The sequence below is a fragment of the Suillus discolor genome (genome assembly GCF_016758755.1).
Source record: "Suillus discolor strain FC423 chromosome Unknown F5147scaffold_31, whole genome shotgun sequence".
Lineage (NCBI taxonomy): Eukaryota > Fungi > Basidiomycota > Agaricomycetes > Boletales > Suillaceae > Suillus > Suillus discolor.
This window is the reverse complement of record NW_024541278.1, coordinates 215,623-230,800: the sequence shown is the minus strand read 5'-3', so window position 1 is coordinate 230,800 and position 15,178 is coordinate 215,623. Positions and strand designations below refer to the sequence as shown.

Sequence of the window (15,178 nt, the reverse complement as noted above, 5' to 3'; positions counted from 1 at the left end):
TTGTTTTTTTTTGTTTCTATTCCAAGCCTCATTGCGGTGCTCAAGTAGTTATTTAGTGTCACAAAATAGATGTCAAGGAGGCATAGGTTCAGGCGATATTTTCGTCGCAGTATTTATTCGATTCATTTGCTATAGGTCTTGACATTGACAATGTTTCAACCTGGATATCTTTACTGTACCAACGAAGGAAAGCAGTGTACAGAACGGGGAAGTCTAGGAGTGAGAGAAGCTGTGGTTCATACGCCAACGCTGCAAACCAGTTTACACATACATTGAATCAGCAACTCGGCCCACCAGAATTACCAAACTACCGGCGCATCGGTAAATGCCGAGCCTAAGCAGACCCGGGCCGAAACAACTACTCTACGCTCATCTACGGAAATCTTACGTCTGTGGCTCATCAATATTTCGGCCGTTTTCCGTCGATACGGTGAGGGCCGGTTCTCACTGGGCTCAGCGCTCAGTACTAATATAAGCCGAGTTAGGGGTTGCTGGCGCAATTGGAAATTTACGCTCTCATCAGTTAACTGCCTTGTCGTGAAAATGAACCACGAAATAAAACCTAAATCAGCACTCTCGTTTCTTGCGGACGAACTTTGGGTTTACGTTCTAGGTTTCCTTTCCTGCAGAGACATTCTTCGTTGCACATCCGTAGGTTGTTGCCGTTGTCCTAGACGGAATCCTATGCTGAGTCACTAGTTCTCGCAGGTATGTAAGGGTCTTCACCAGATATACATGTCCTGTTCAGAGCTCCAGTACATCGTCGAACTCAGCGGCCAATGTTTGCTCCCCGGCATCTCCAGCACGGACGACCGTACCCCTATTTCTAAGCGCTTACAACGCTTGAGGGATAAAGCTCACGCATGGCTCAAGTTTGATGCCTATGCTTTCCAAATAGTTATCCCATCAGTCTCGGTTGCTGCAATGCAAACATACGTCACCGGTGGTGAACATTTCTACTTGTGGAACTACTATGACAACTTGGTCACCATCAGCTCAATACTCTCACAACGAACAATCGAACACCACTGGTCACCCAGAACGTTGTGTCCATTTCCTATGGCGGAGAGGCGGGATGTATTGATGGACCCGGCACAAAATCTGTTCGCTATCACGTATGGTGTTGACAGGATGACCTACATTTACCTAGCAACTCTGGATGATGGTTGCGTCCACCCTCACGCTGCCGGACCAGCACTAGTTCTGGAGTCTCCCGTACATGAGTGGCAAGTGAAGCTCCAGTGTTATGGGAGGCATATTGGTTTATCGCGTCGATTTTGCACTCGTGGAGTTGGGACGCCTTCCCTTATGTGGCAGCTGCAAATTTGGGACTGGCAGCACTCGACAACATTAAGCGTGAGTCCTCATGCTTGAATCAGAAATTGACGAAGAATCGACAGTTGATTTTGAATTTAGACTGTCCTCAGCAGCAGCATACAAACTACATTTCGCACCCCCACTAGTTTTTGTTTTCTTGGAAACGACAGGTTGCTCGTTGTCGCCGATAATTTGAAGCTATATTCGATCAAGGATATGTCCGAGACGCCACGATTGCTGGCATGTTTCCTGTTGCCTTTCCCGTTGGTGGACACAGAACACTACCTTCCGCCTATGCACGGCTCACAGCTGCGGACGCAAGCTCAGTCGGTGTACACCTCAGACCCTGAACATAGACTGCTATGCCTTACCTCATCGATTGATAAACCAATGATCTGCCTCATCTCCACGAAGGTTTTCTTTGACATTGACGAAGCGACGGCAATAACGCTGATACCATGGAATCATTGGGGCCCTAGACATGTTCGTATTTTTGAGCAGAAAGTGGCAGACGTGTCAACGATTACTCATGTCAGTGGGAATCGAGTTTTGTTGGCGGACAAGATGATGTCAGAGAGATACGTCGAATATTATAAGTTGCGTATGCTGGACTTTAGCCCGCTGGCCGTGACGAATAGGCGGGGTCTAGGACGAGTAGTGAAAGAGCGATCTACTGTGACGGTAGCGGTCCAACGTGGTTCCTGGGACGATAAATCAATGTACTATCACCACTCGACGGTTGAAACGGCTCTGCCTTACGTTGAGGTAGTGGATTGGAAGATTAGTGGGCCGTTGCAGGATGTTTGGATAGATGGTGATAGGATCTATTTGCTGCTAGATGGCTCATATAGAGGAACGAAGCTCGAGGTTATTGACATTTATTAGAATACCGGTAGGGCTATGTCGAGCGCGGGTGACGGGTGGCCATTGCCATTGCTATTGAGATCGGTGACGACCATTAGCAGGAAGTGATAAGCAACCGGTGATTGATGGAAGAGAGCACGAGCACGAGCCGAAACTGACGATCATTTATATTGACTAGCGGCATGACGTTCACATGGCACCTGATTATCACGCTTAACTTGAAGCTGCTGAAACCCTTTGAAAGTTTCTGTCTGCTCCTGCTTCTCATCTTCGAGAAGAACTAGTGACCCACCCCTCGTCGTATCGAAAACACCATGGACCATGGGACATTGACTTTCGTAATATGGTGTAGCCGTCTTGTAGCATATATAGGTATCATGCTTTTTTCAGGCTTCATGAGCGCAGACATGGACAATAGTGCACGCGTGTAAGCCAGTTGGCGTGAGTCAAGAATGGGAGGTTGAGCGTCGAAATTGAATGATGGCATGGTGTAGTACATGAATGAGTTGTGAATGTCTGATACCAGTCTCAGGCCGCTGGATAGGCGGAGTGGAGATTGCGGGCTTTGTTGATCATGCGGCAAGGCCCTCGACATCCTCCTCACGTACTTCAACATTGCTTCGGTTAACTTAACCATTCCAAAAAGCGAAGGAGACGCGTCTGGCAGGTGAAGGAGGGCCGAAGAGTCCAGTGCGGGCAGGATGGAAAATTCTTGGGATGGTCGGAAGAGATAGAACGCCATCGCCTACAGCAGTATGACAAGCCGTTAAGAACGCGAACTCGACCTGCGGAAGATTTTTCTCCATGATATCGAGCAGCGTCAGATGTTCGTCTCTCATGACGAAATGCGAATTATAAGGCTGCGTAGGGTCCTGCTTGCCATGACAAGCCAGGTGCACCTGCTGCAAGGCTTCGAGTGCACCTGCTCGTGTGCGAGATATAGTGGTGCGGTTGGCTGCGCTAGGGACCAACATTGGCTTGAGGGTGGCGGACATGTGATGACGCCTTGGACGTCGGACGCTGATAAATATACAGCTGACGTGAGGAACTCATTTCCTCTTTGAGGTCCTACAGGAGCTTAGCCGCAATGAACTATTTTTGTTTCCAATTCCATGTGATCGCACTGCGCAGTCATGAGGCTTTTGATGGATGTACATGTCGATGTGCGGCTGGACCAATAAGGTACTTGCGCGATTTAATGGATGGTAGAACCGAAAGAGGTAGCTTAATCGGGAAGCCAAGTGCTTGATTTGGGCTCAACAAGACCATACACAAGGAATCTATATAAGAGCGCACTGATAAACTCCCAAACTCTAAGCTACCTTGAGACCCATCCACTACAAACATGTTCACCGTAAGTCCATCTCTGATTGTATCGCATTTCGTTATCTTATCTTGGTTGGCAGGTCACTGAAGTCCCTGTTTCCAACAACAGCTGTGGCTCGTCCAGCTGCAATTGCGGCGAGTCGTAAGTCGCTCTTTGTGTAATACTAGAGTTTCGGTCTGATTCATGATTTGATGTACAGATGCCAATGCAAGCCCGGAGAGTGCAAGTGTTAATTGAACGTTGATCTACCGGGCAACTGCTGGGCTCGGCCTCGCTGTATATTATTCCAGCCTTGGTGTTTGATCTGGGTCGATGTATGATTGTACTATGAAATTGTATGCATTATCATCGAGGAGAAGCGCAATACATGTGAACTTTGCTTATTGAATTGTCGGTGTTGTTCTGACTGTACGGCGAGTCTGTAAGAGAGAGCACGATGGAGTGGCGGCAGGCGAAATGGTTATCTTTGCTTGGCCCAGGTCCCAGGATCTAGACCCCATGATGCGTGTTATATATAGATCCCTCCGGACCCCGCTCATCCCACGCTGATTTACCACGCCTCCAACATATCTTGCTGCATCCCACAATGACCTAGTCAAAGACACAAAGTGAGTATTTCCCTCATGCTTACAATCCAAAGGTTGATCTCACAAGACCCATGCACAGATACGACGAAAAATGGCATGTACACCTGACCTGCGACACCGTCTGCGAAACATGCGATGTAACAGATCAACTCAGATCTTAGGTATGTCTTAGCATTTCCATTGTCGATGCTAGCGCACGCGTGTTGGTAAAATGAATCCCCATGAGAAAGCCACGGTGATTCGTTTTTACCAATCTCGAGTACGCACCCATCCTCCCCCCTCCCCGAAGAGCCTCGTATTCTGCCATGGCGTTCACAGAGATGCGTAGATTGATTTCTTGCTGCCTCTACAAGTTAGAAGAGGCCAACTTGTGGGATAAAGTTGTCCTAGTCGGTGCGCAACTGTCCTCTGGATCTCATTGTACTGACCAACGTCTCTCCTGCAGAGTGAGCTTACGATTTCATGCATGAATGTACATCTGATGCCAGTCTGTATTTGATATTTCCATCGTGATCGCCGAGTCTCTTACTGCCAGCATCAAGTAAAAGATTACGGAATTAGACAAGCAATCGTAGATATCGATAACTAGAAGATACCCGCGAGCAACGCTGTATAGCTGAATACGACCGATACAGCGGTGGTACTTACGTGGAGGGTTAAATGCAGGAACAATGAACAAGGACGGGCACTCATTGGAATAGCGTGAGCTCGGTGAATATACAGCACATTGACAACACACACCACATGGCCAGTCATGAGATAAAGGAAGAGCGAAGATATCAAAACTTAAACACCGGGTTAATGCCAGCGATGCCACTCCAGGTAGAATAGAAGTTCGAGATCATCGATCATCACTGGGTAAAAGATAGTACTTGGATATGAACGTATGAACGCCGGGCTACTGGTAAATGCGACCGTGCACCACCACGGCTGCTATTTGCTGTGCCATCTTGGCGGAGGTCTGAAATGCGCACATTTCGTAGATCGCTGATATATACAGGACTCGTCCCTTACCACGGATTATCGGAGGCGGGAACCGGTACCCAATAAGGGAAGAAAGTGCCGCACAAAAGTTTACGGACAGCTTGGACACTTATTTTCTACAGAACCCTCTACCACTAAAGTGGGTGTCGGGGACGCTCCAAGTCTCTCTTTTCCACTCCCCGAATCTCTCTTTCAAAGTTAATACCAGAAGCTGGAGTCCCTCACACACCTTCCGCACTGTCAATCAAGGTGTTGTGGGTGCTGCGACATATCACGCTCCATCGTGATAGACCTTGCTCCGCAAGGTAACAAAGATACTCCCATATGCAGGAAGATTTTTCTCATTTACGCTCATCACTTACTACAGGTACCATTAAGAGGACCTCGACTCCACAGATGATCGAGACAGACAGGCTGGTGCGGCAGGGGCAGTGGGTGTTTTGTTCGAAGTCGAGAAGGTTGCGTGTGCAAAGGTACGTCATCATGATTCATCATCACAGCTCAACAGTACTATGCAGACGAAGCACCTACCAGGCTGTACCGCAGTTGGTGCCATGCTATGCTGCCGTGCTGCATTGTGTTCTACCTTCACCTGTGGTAGTAATATTGTCATTATATTCACAGAATCTATCTATAACTTTTTCCATGGCGAAACCTGAGGGTCATTTTGGAAGTGCGCGTGGATGACAGCTCTTTTTATGCATGCTTGCGTCCATTTTCTTCGTCTAGCGACAGGACGACGACATATGGCTCTCCACCAACATCTTCTTGAACCCCTTACCTACGTCAATTCATTCTATTCTTGAATATTACATCTGCAGCAGTCGCGAGTGCCTGGCCCGTGCGGATTGCGCGCCCATTGTTTCGATCTTCACGCTTACAATGATCCTGCCCTGCTCTTGACATTGTTCTTTCACAGTTGTTGCATGCACACGCCACCGTTTTCGACAGCATAATATGATGAGATACGGGGATACGTTATGGGCGGTTTCCTGTGCTTGCTATCCATTTGATTTTCGTACGTCTCTTCCATCGTGCCTCTCAGTTGTTATTTACTACGAGGTAAACGGTTGAATGGCGCTTTCTGAGTATTGGTCAATTCATGTCTCCCTTTGCGTATCCGTTGTCTAACTTGCTTTACATCGCTCATAGTTCTCGATGTGTGGATCAGAATATTTCTTCGGAGAACGTGGAAGATGATCGCCGTGGTGATGCTCAAGGCAAAAAAACCTCTTCTGGATGGTACCTTGTTATGCAGGCAACACGTTCTGATGCAACCGGAGCTGAAACTCTCGCGACCACACGATGGTAAGATTATATGCCAAATGCTGCAGTTTGTGATAAGACACGATCACCATTTCCCGTGTTAATGTCTTTGCTAGTGTGTACGGGATGCTGCATCGCCTGGATTCCACATCTTATAAAGGACCCATAGCTGAGCGAACTATCGCCATCAACCAGTATGACGATTTTGCAAGTGTCTCAAGCTGACGTGCTCTTGTGGTCAAAGGTGAGTACAGCTTCTGTAATCGAAGCAATCCTGGATCACCAATCTCTCGTCCCAGTACTATTATGGTGCGGGTGTTGTTCATCAAATCAGTTGCTTTCGTTGATCTATGTTCCTTATCCTGATAGCTGCATTAACATCGCTTTGGGTGAGCTATAGAATTTATCATGACCTTGCGATGATTCATCGTTTGCTTTAACATCAAGACGTATGACTGCATACTTTGCATGCCTGACTCGGCAAGTGAAAATTTACTTGAACGCCCTATAGTATACACTCTGAACTATAGTTGATGCAGGTCGCTTTCATTCTCGATTCTCGGCACGGGCTCGGCACGGTGTTTTATCTTGCCTGCAGTCTCTCTCCATCTGTCTTCATGCTACTGAACATGCTTGGTGAGCATCAGATTTGCACCTTCACATCGTCCTCAGGGTGTAATGCGTGTCATGCAGTGACTTTTCTGCCTAGTGGCTCATACATTGTATGGTCAAATGTTGCGAACATGTGAATTTAACTCATACTCCGTCATAGCTTTGTCGCTGGATATATATAATAAATATAAGTGGGTCTAATAATGGTTTACCTTGACACATACTGACTTTGCGTCCAACACCTCATTAGTTGCGGGGTTTCTGTCGATGTTTTCCGCAGAGTGTGGGTTTACAGATCCAATTCAGTCATTGTCGATTATGCGTTCTAACATCTGTACGAATCCCTGATGGTCTAGGGATCTTCATGCTCAGAACGATGGCAGTATGGGAGCGGGATAAAAGGTTCGTGGTATTAAAAATCATCAATATGATGGTAAGACTCGTACCAGGAGGCTGCCGACTCTAGCTAATATGTCTAACTCATCACCCGCAGGCTTATTTAACCCCAATATTCGTTTTCTTCTTTCAAAAATTCATCCCATCAATGGGTGAGTAGATCTCTCAGAACTTTACTTGCTCAAATCTCTGATCCATAAATATAGGAGAATGCTTGATTCCTGGGGGTATTGAATATGCAAATACGAAGGAAAGGTCTACAGTGATTGTCGTGTATTGCTTGTTAATTGTTGGCGGGTTGGGTCAGTATTTGGAGCTGGAACTCAAATATGAACTCGAACTAACCGCATGCCTTTCCATGCATGCTCTTTCAGACACATTAGCGTGCGTGCTGTACCGCACCTTCAGGAGTCATGGTGGCTGGAAAATCGAAAATCGTCTTGTGCGGGGTCTCGTGCATCATAATTTATTGTATTTTAGCTGCAGCTTTGGTTCGTGCTCAAATCATTCAGATGTATATTTACTTGCTAAATGGCATAGCTTTCTCTCTTGGTGTCATCCTGGCCTCAATCTTCCTTCCGGTGAGTCACTGTGCACACTCAAAGCTGCCCCATTAACGCAAGTAGTTTTCGGTGATGCACATGATTGCAGAGTTCGTCTAATCTTGCTTGGAGGAAGCGATAGTTACTCATTCGGCAGCAGGACTCAAGTCGTCGTTCTATCTCTCATGGTCACGCGAATGCATAGAGACTTCTGGAGATCGGATCGTGTTTCTTGTAGCAATGATGGAGTGGATCTCACTCTCTCAGCGTTCATGGCAGTAACCCCAGATGTCGTGTGAGTGTTACAGTAGTTGCTCCTTTAAAGCATCGTGCAGCTAATACATGATCGAGAAAAGACTCTCACAAGATACGAGTAGACATTGTCCCAACAATGCATAGTACAGATAGATGGACGTTTGAAGGCGTCATATTAGTTTGATTATGTACTGAGCCACTATGGACTACTTCGGTGTTTTGAAAGCACCTAGTACATTTTGCAGTTTGTTCGTTGGCTCTCTGGAGCGTTGTCGGTTTTTCTTCGATACTCACACATTGGACATACTATGTACACATTCGTCGTGTCTGGCAGTGCCTATATAAACCTGTGGATTATGACCTCTATAACATTGTTGCCTAGAACACTCGACAACAGGAGTCGCAAGAAAGTAAAGATATGAGGTGGTGAGAGAAGTAACACGACAGACGTCGTAAAGACTGGTTACTACGAGTCTATTCCCAGACCCTATCTATGACTTTTTACATGGCGGGACCTGAGGCTTTTTGTGCATGCTCGCGTCTATTTCCTTCGTCTAGCAACAGGACGACGACATATGGTTCTCCACCAACATCTTCTTGAATCCCTCACCTACGTCAATTCATTCTATTCTTGAATGTTACATCTGCAGCAGTCGCGGGTATCTGGGCCGCGCGGATTGAGGCTGCGCGCCCGCTGATTCGAGCTTGACGTTCCAAAGAATCCTGCCTTGCTCCTGACATTATATTGCCCAAACCTACGTCTCCTTTAAACAACTACTCAAGTACGACAACCAGGCTTGGAATGGAGATAAACCAACAAATTTTCCGTGCTCCCTGCAGAGCAGACAACTTCACCGAGCATTACACGTTACTGCCAGTCGATATATGCACACATTCTTGGAAAGCGATTGAGGTCATGTGGGTTGCTGCGTCGGAGTCAGTCACTAGTTTAGCATTATATTCTCGAATGCCAAGGATCAGCCGTGGTCCTAGCACGAACATCTGCACGACCTCCAAAATCTGAAACAAGCCAGACAAAGTCTGATCTTCTAGGAGATATTGGCTCTGTAGAAATGATAGATCGTGGTCACATGTAGAGGTAAGTGAAAGATTGACACACCATTGAAAATGTTGGAGAGAATTCAATAATGAGGTCGAAGCAAGAGAGAGCAACAAAGCTACCAAGTCCGACCCTTCAGTGGAAAAAGGGAACAATAATCACAATATGAACTTACCACGCAAAGTAAACCACGTGAGTGTTCATCAACACCGTAAAATAGCCTCCAATAATCCCTCCTGCCGGATGTAATCGCAGTTCACGGAAGTGTTTTACCGCAATCCAGACTGCGAGACATAGTGCGAGGACCTCCCACACAATGTAGAGTATCCAAATAGCGGAATCCAGAACTAGGACATCTCCTGTATAGCTAATCCTGCACTGGTAGGTGCCGGAGAGAATGAGTTCCTCTGGTATCCATCAATGAGCCCTATGCACGTTCATTTTCATCCACAGTTAAGCGTACCTCCTGAAGTATGCATCGTTGACATTACGGTTGCCACTCCATCAAAAGTGTTGATCGCCAGGAAGGTGACAATGAGAAATATCAGGATCTTTCTGTCTTGTTGATACATGACATGCAACCGAATGATGATGATGACTTGCAGCATGTTTCAGTCATTCCAATATCACTGAGGTCTCGCAAGTGCAAAGCTCACCCCACAGCATCGCAAATACCACCAAAACCGACCAAACCCATATAGTGTACATCATCCAGCCTGACAAATCCGATCAGCGACCAGTCTCAGGTAGCACACACTCCAAACAGACTCACATCTTTGGTAGTATAGCGTGGCAGATATCAGTGAACTGAAAAGTCAGCAAAGAACCACACCCACTGCTACAGAACACCACGGTTAATTTGAGGGGAATGGCAGGCATTTGTGCAGAAGACTCACTGTGCCTGTCAGCAAGATGCTCGGAACACCGACTGATGCCGTTTGGTCAGAAGAAGAGATGACAGTGAATGTACTAAGGACACACACCAACCATGGACAGACTGGTTATGAGAGATAGACGATTAGCACAACACCGATTGTTTAGCCTTCGGAACATACGCAGCAGATAAGATTCCGAGGTAGCGCACCTAGTATACTTTCAAGTCAGCCCAAATTTTACTTACGACAAACAAGCTACATACACTGAGATACAGCACTGTCATGAGCGACCAACGTTGTCTCTGTAATTAAGTGTACATTCATGTATGTTCCTCTGGCATGAGACTGTACTCACCCAGACCAATTCGACCTACAAAAGGATTATTAGCAAGACGGGTTCCGGTGATAGTATTGACATACCTCTTGTCCAAATGTTAGTGCTGAAAAATACTTGTGAGACATCAACGTTTCAACAGTCCTTTAACGTTATCATGCTCACCCCAATCATATGTTATTACAACGAAGGCGGCAGCTGCAAAACCGTAGCCAAGTTCAGATTGAGACATCAGCTTCAGCATCCGACTGCTCTCCACGAACCTGCAAAATAGCTGGAAAAACGATGTACATTGATGGACGGCCACCACGTGGGATCATTTGAGACCATCGTCATATTGTTAGAGAATGTGTGTGGGTGAGAGGTGAACCTGGTAAATGTATAGCGGTGACGTTCGCGCTATATGTACGCCGTGCTCACTAGTTTGGTAACCGAAATATCAATAAGAGCAAGGTAAATATTTGCGCACTCCACATAGATGTTGCAGCTGCCGGTTCTTGTATTCCTTATATAGAAAATCGATGAACTTGTTCCCTGGAGGCTCCGTCTGTGGCTAGGTTGGGCTGTGCCTAAAGTGTTTCATAACTCTTCGCAAGTAGACGAGGACGAGATTCGGAGGTACAATAACTTGTTCTGATGTGTTAACGTGGATGCGACGACTCGGATATCAGTAGATAGATTCTATCTTTGGCAGAAGCAGTGTATGTGAACACGTTTTGTAACTGATTTCTGGCCATGCTCTAAGTTCGCGATTGGGGGTTAACATTAAGGTTCAACATTCGTTCAAATCAGTGACGCGATCACGTGGTACTCTGAACTTGTTACTTCCTCGTGGCGCGGGAACACCGTGTACCCAAGTCTAAACTGCGCCTACGTCCTGTCTGCATCCTGCAATCACAGCCAGCACCTTGGCTGCAGACAGCATCCGCCCTCCAACTACACCATCTGCAGTTTCAGATCTCATCGAGGAGGTCTATCCTGCGTTTAGTATTGCCAACCGAGCCAAGACGCGCACTCGAAAGACTCAGGTCAAGAAGCCGACTTACGAGCCTGTCAACCATGATGTGATAGAGTTGACATCCGACTCCGACCTCGACGAATTATCACTCAAGCCTCCACGGAAGCGGCAGAAATCCCAAGACAAGCCCGTCAAGCCCAAGCCGAAACCCAGGCCTAAACCGAAGCGTAAAGACATCGTCTTCACTGAAGGTTCCTCAACAAAGCGTCGTCGATACCCAGCCAAGCGACATTGTGGTTCTTCTTGCACCTCAAGAGCCAGCGCTTCCGTCTCAACTATCTTTTACAACACCACCCCTTCCGTCTTCTATTCCTGCTTTACCCGATTTGTCTTCTCCGCCCTCTTCTCCACCCGAGATAACTCGTAAACGCAAGAATATTTCCCCGCTTCAGTCAGAGGTTCATGGCGAAGAGATGTCCCCGATACTTCGTTGTCCTCTATTATAGCACCTCCTCTATTCTCTGCACAATTGTCGCCTGTCGTCCCATAAATCGACAATTCGCACATACTTGAAGACGAAAGCGGGGACGCAGACATTGTTGCTGCGAGCAAGGGTAAGAAAAAGGACGCAAAGCTGTCTTGGGCGAAGGGGAAGAAAGAAAAACAGGCTGACAGAGTCGAACCCGACGATCTTGCGCACAAATTCCCCACAGATGAGCCAGTTGCAGGTAATAATGATCTCGAAGACCACGATTTCATCGAGGAAGAGGAACCGAAACTTACATCGAAGAAGAAGGCACTATCGAAACCCACCTCCGCTGTAGCATCGAAACCTAAGGCAAAGGCAAAAGGAAAGCGGTTCTCTCGGAAAGTGAACATGAGGACGACGACGACAACGATCCTCCCTCGCTCGAGGTCCCCTAACCGAAGCAACCATTTGCCCGAGGACAAAGACTCTCGAGACGACGGTCCCAAGAATTTTGTAATCCCTGAGATAACCAAGATACTACATTTCCATACTCTTTGATATCCTTACTTACATTCTACCTAGAAGATTCCCCCGAAAAGCGCAGCTGCCCCACCAGTCACGCGCCTTCAGCATCAAACCCAAGTCGACCTCAATGTCAGAGCTCATCCGGCGTGTCGACTCACAAATAAATTCACTATTCTCAAATGGTCCTTCCTATTCGCCATTGGTGAAGTCTTCGCGAACGATGCTTTCGCAGATTGCACCGCTCCACCCCAACCGACGGACCCCTCCACCACCATTACCGAGACCTCCCCGCCAAAGAAGAGCAAGAAGCAAATAGAGATGGAAGAGCGTATTGAGGAGGAGCTGTCGGAGACTGTTGAGGGGTGGTCGTGTATGACTGACGAGGAGAGGAGGGAAGTAAAAGTCGAGGGAGCAAGCAACCGCGCAAAGGCGACAGGAAGGTGCAGGAGGTCAAAGTGGAAATCAGGAGACTGTGGTAGTCAGTCGTGGCGACAGCACCGGTTAGCGCAAGTACGAAGAAGGCCTTGGTTGGATGTGTGGAACAATGGAGGCAACAGCAGGATAATTGAAGGGTGGGGAGGGGTCTTGGTCAGGTGTGTTGGTGTGTAGTGGGAAGTGGCGGGAGGCACGGGTGTTGCGTCGATGGCGGCCCCGCACTATAGCTACAAGATGTTGCTGGGTGTGTGGCACTTGAATGTGGGAAGTCCTGGTTGAGACATTGACAGCGTCAGGGATATGGTTTGAGCAGTGTCTGTGAAAGTTCACACATGCGTACGGCCGAGGGTGAAAGGGAGGCTGTCATCGCTGTCATCGCGGTTGACGACAAGGAAAAGGAATACTAGTATTAAACTTACGTAGCCGCCAACGTCCTGAGGATGGGTCAAAGGGGCTGCTCAATTCATTCAGTGTGCGTTCACATGGATCAAAGTATTGACGCGCGCCCCATAAAGTTTAGGTACAACTCCCGTTTAGGACAAGGTTTCATGACACTTAGCGGTGCTTGAATCCGACTTGAAGTGAACGCAAACTGAATGAACTTGTTGGCAGCCCTACATGTGGCGTTCTGAGTGCGCCACTGAGCCCTAGAATTGAGCAGCCCTAGTTAGTCTCAAACAGCCTCTTTCGTCAATGACAATACTGATTTCGGAAAAGCCTCGGATGGTAGTATATGTGGCATAAACACCCTAGTCATGATACATCCACCTTGAAGTTCGCCGCGCGCCGCCTGCGCTCTCAGGCTCACCCCTTCTCAAACAGCATGAGCCTAGTCTCAAGTGATCCAATTTGGTGGCCATTCATTGATTCGAGTCGCATTTCTAGCTGTGTTATAGGTTCGTGAAGAGCTGGATGACTATCATGATGTCTCAATCTAACATTGGCTCGGGTTTCGCAGTTGCTTGCTCGGCTGCGGTGATATATGATTGGGGTGAGCAGGATAGTATTCCAGAACTACTCGTGTCTTATAGTCTCCGCAGCACTGAATTTTGGACAAGAGGTAGGCTAATGCTATTACAGGAGGAGCTATCTCACTCAGAAAGATTCCTACAGATCGAACTGGTGTGGGTGAGCACAGTCCCAAGCCACGAGAACATATTACGATACAATTACAATTCATTTGTAACAGAGGCAACGTTTCTCCCTTATGACCGTCCTATATCTGAGTGTATGTAGTTTGTGCCACACATATGCTTGGCGGGACGTGCTGACTTGATAATATCCTAGGTGCGCTACATTGGAATATTATATGCTGTGTATGTGCTAAAATTTGGTGTTTGTGCTAATCAGTCATCTCTTGCATTCAGCGTCCAGATTTCGGGTGTGTCTTCTCACATACGCCGTGTTCCTTTCCTCTGACCGGCAGCGTACAGTCAATGTTCAGACGATGTCGGGGACATATATAGTGAGCTCTCTGCGCTAACGTCTGCTATTCCCATTCAATTGACTGTGCTCCCATGTAGAGGTGAGTAGGATTTTTGACTGAGTTTTTGGTTCAACATAATGACTGCCACAGCTGTAAGCTTGTTTCGAACTCATGATTCTTCGTAGCTGATCCCGAGCTGCATTGGTCAGGTCAGATTATATCTGCTGCAATGATTTGGATGTCTTTTGTCGCAAATGTAATGCTGGGCGGTGAGTTACGCAGCTGCAATATCTGGGTGACATTGACCTCACCGAAACATTACTGAAGTCATCATGATTACGCGATTACATGCCATGTATCAGCGATGCAGAAAGGTGCTGATAATTCTCATTACCATTTTCCTAGCTATCTGCATCGCCGTCGGAGTGCTCATTGCGATAACAGGAATGCACATTTCAGAGGGTAAGCTTAATTATAGACGAACGACATCAAGCTTATTGACGCATAACAGAGGAGGTCATACTTTCTGGCACCTATCAGTGCACTTTGCACCCTATAGGTGGCCAATTTCTGTCCACCGGCGCTTGGATAATACTTGGTACTACAGCATGGGAAATCGTCGTGTTGTGTTTTGTAGTCCGGATTGCTGTAAAGCATTTCCGTGAATTGCGACGATACTCGACAGGAGGTATTGTCGGAGACTATTTTACGGTGTTAATGAAGAGCCACATTGTTTACTTTGCGAGGTGAGCTTATAATGGCAATTTTTGGTTATCTTTGTCTCCTGAAGGTTCGCGCATATTAGCTTTCTTGTTGCTTGTTGCTTGTTGCTTCTTGCTTCGAGCTCGGTTATTTATTCCCCGAGGTCGTAGCGGTATGTCCATTTGTTAGCGACCCCAGCATGCAAGCACGGTTCATCGTCTCGACAGGACTTATATACCCTGAG

General features: G+C 47.1%; 4 protein-coding genes across 4 annotated transcripts; 2 read left to right on the top strand and 2 right to left on the bottom strand.

Annotated features, from left to right (window-relative positions):
- The first annotated feature begins 439 nt into the window (after positions 1–439).
- On the top strand, positions 440–2,332 carry F5147DRAFT_205841 (uncharacterized protein). Its single transcript, XM_041428580.1, has 3 exons — positions 440–651; positions 709–1,356; positions 1,417–2,332. The coding sequence occupies exons 1-3, from the start codon at positions 544–546 to the stop codon at positions 2,200–2,202; spliced, it is 1,542 nt and encodes a 513-aa protein (XP_041292262.1). The 5' UTR covers positions 440–543; the 3' UTR covers positions 2,203–2,332.
- A 580-nt stretch (positions 2,333–2,912) lies between these two features.
- F5147DRAFT_523288 (uncharacterized protein) lies at positions 2,913–3,131 on the bottom strand (the record flags this gene model as incomplete). The annotated part of the gene is made up of 1 exon (XM_041429948.1): positions 2,913–3,131. A coding segment is annotated over one exon (219 nt), but the record flags the coding sequence as incomplete, so codon positions are not given.
- Positions 3,132–9,011: 5,880 nt separating this feature from the next.
- Positions 9,012–10,651, bottom strand: F5147DRAFT_837373 (uncharacterized protein; the record flags this gene model as incomplete). The annotated part of the gene is made up of 11 exons (XM_041444060.1): positions 9,012–9,215; positions 9,271–9,328; positions 9,386–9,617; positions 9,674–9,808; positions 9,867–9,926; positions 10,194–10,207; positions 10,266–10,294; positions 10,349–10,387; positions 10,441–10,455; positions 10,506–10,525; positions 10,585–10,651. 11 exons carry the CDS (start codon positions 10,649–10,651, stop codon positions 9,012–9,014), a joined length of 873 nt encoding a protein of 290 aa, XP_041292260.1.
- Positions 10,652–10,714: 63 nt separating this feature from the next.
- On the top strand, positions 10,715–14,982 carry F5147DRAFT_837372 (uncharacterized protein; the record flags this gene model as incomplete). The annotated part of the gene is made up of 14 exons (XM_041444059.1): positions 10,715–10,772; positions 11,320–11,628; positions 11,693–11,866; positions 11,953–12,359; positions 12,429–12,811; positions 13,703–13,797; positions 13,847–13,866; positions 13,920–13,934; positions 13,996–14,034; positions 14,094–14,187; positions 14,251–14,331; positions 14,418–14,501; positions 14,638–14,694; positions 14,744–14,982. 14 exons carry the CDS (start codon positions 10,715–10,717, stop codon positions 14,980–14,982), a joined length of 2,055 nt encoding a protein of 684 aa, XP_041292259.1.
- Positions 14,983–15,178: the final 196 nt, after the last annotated feature.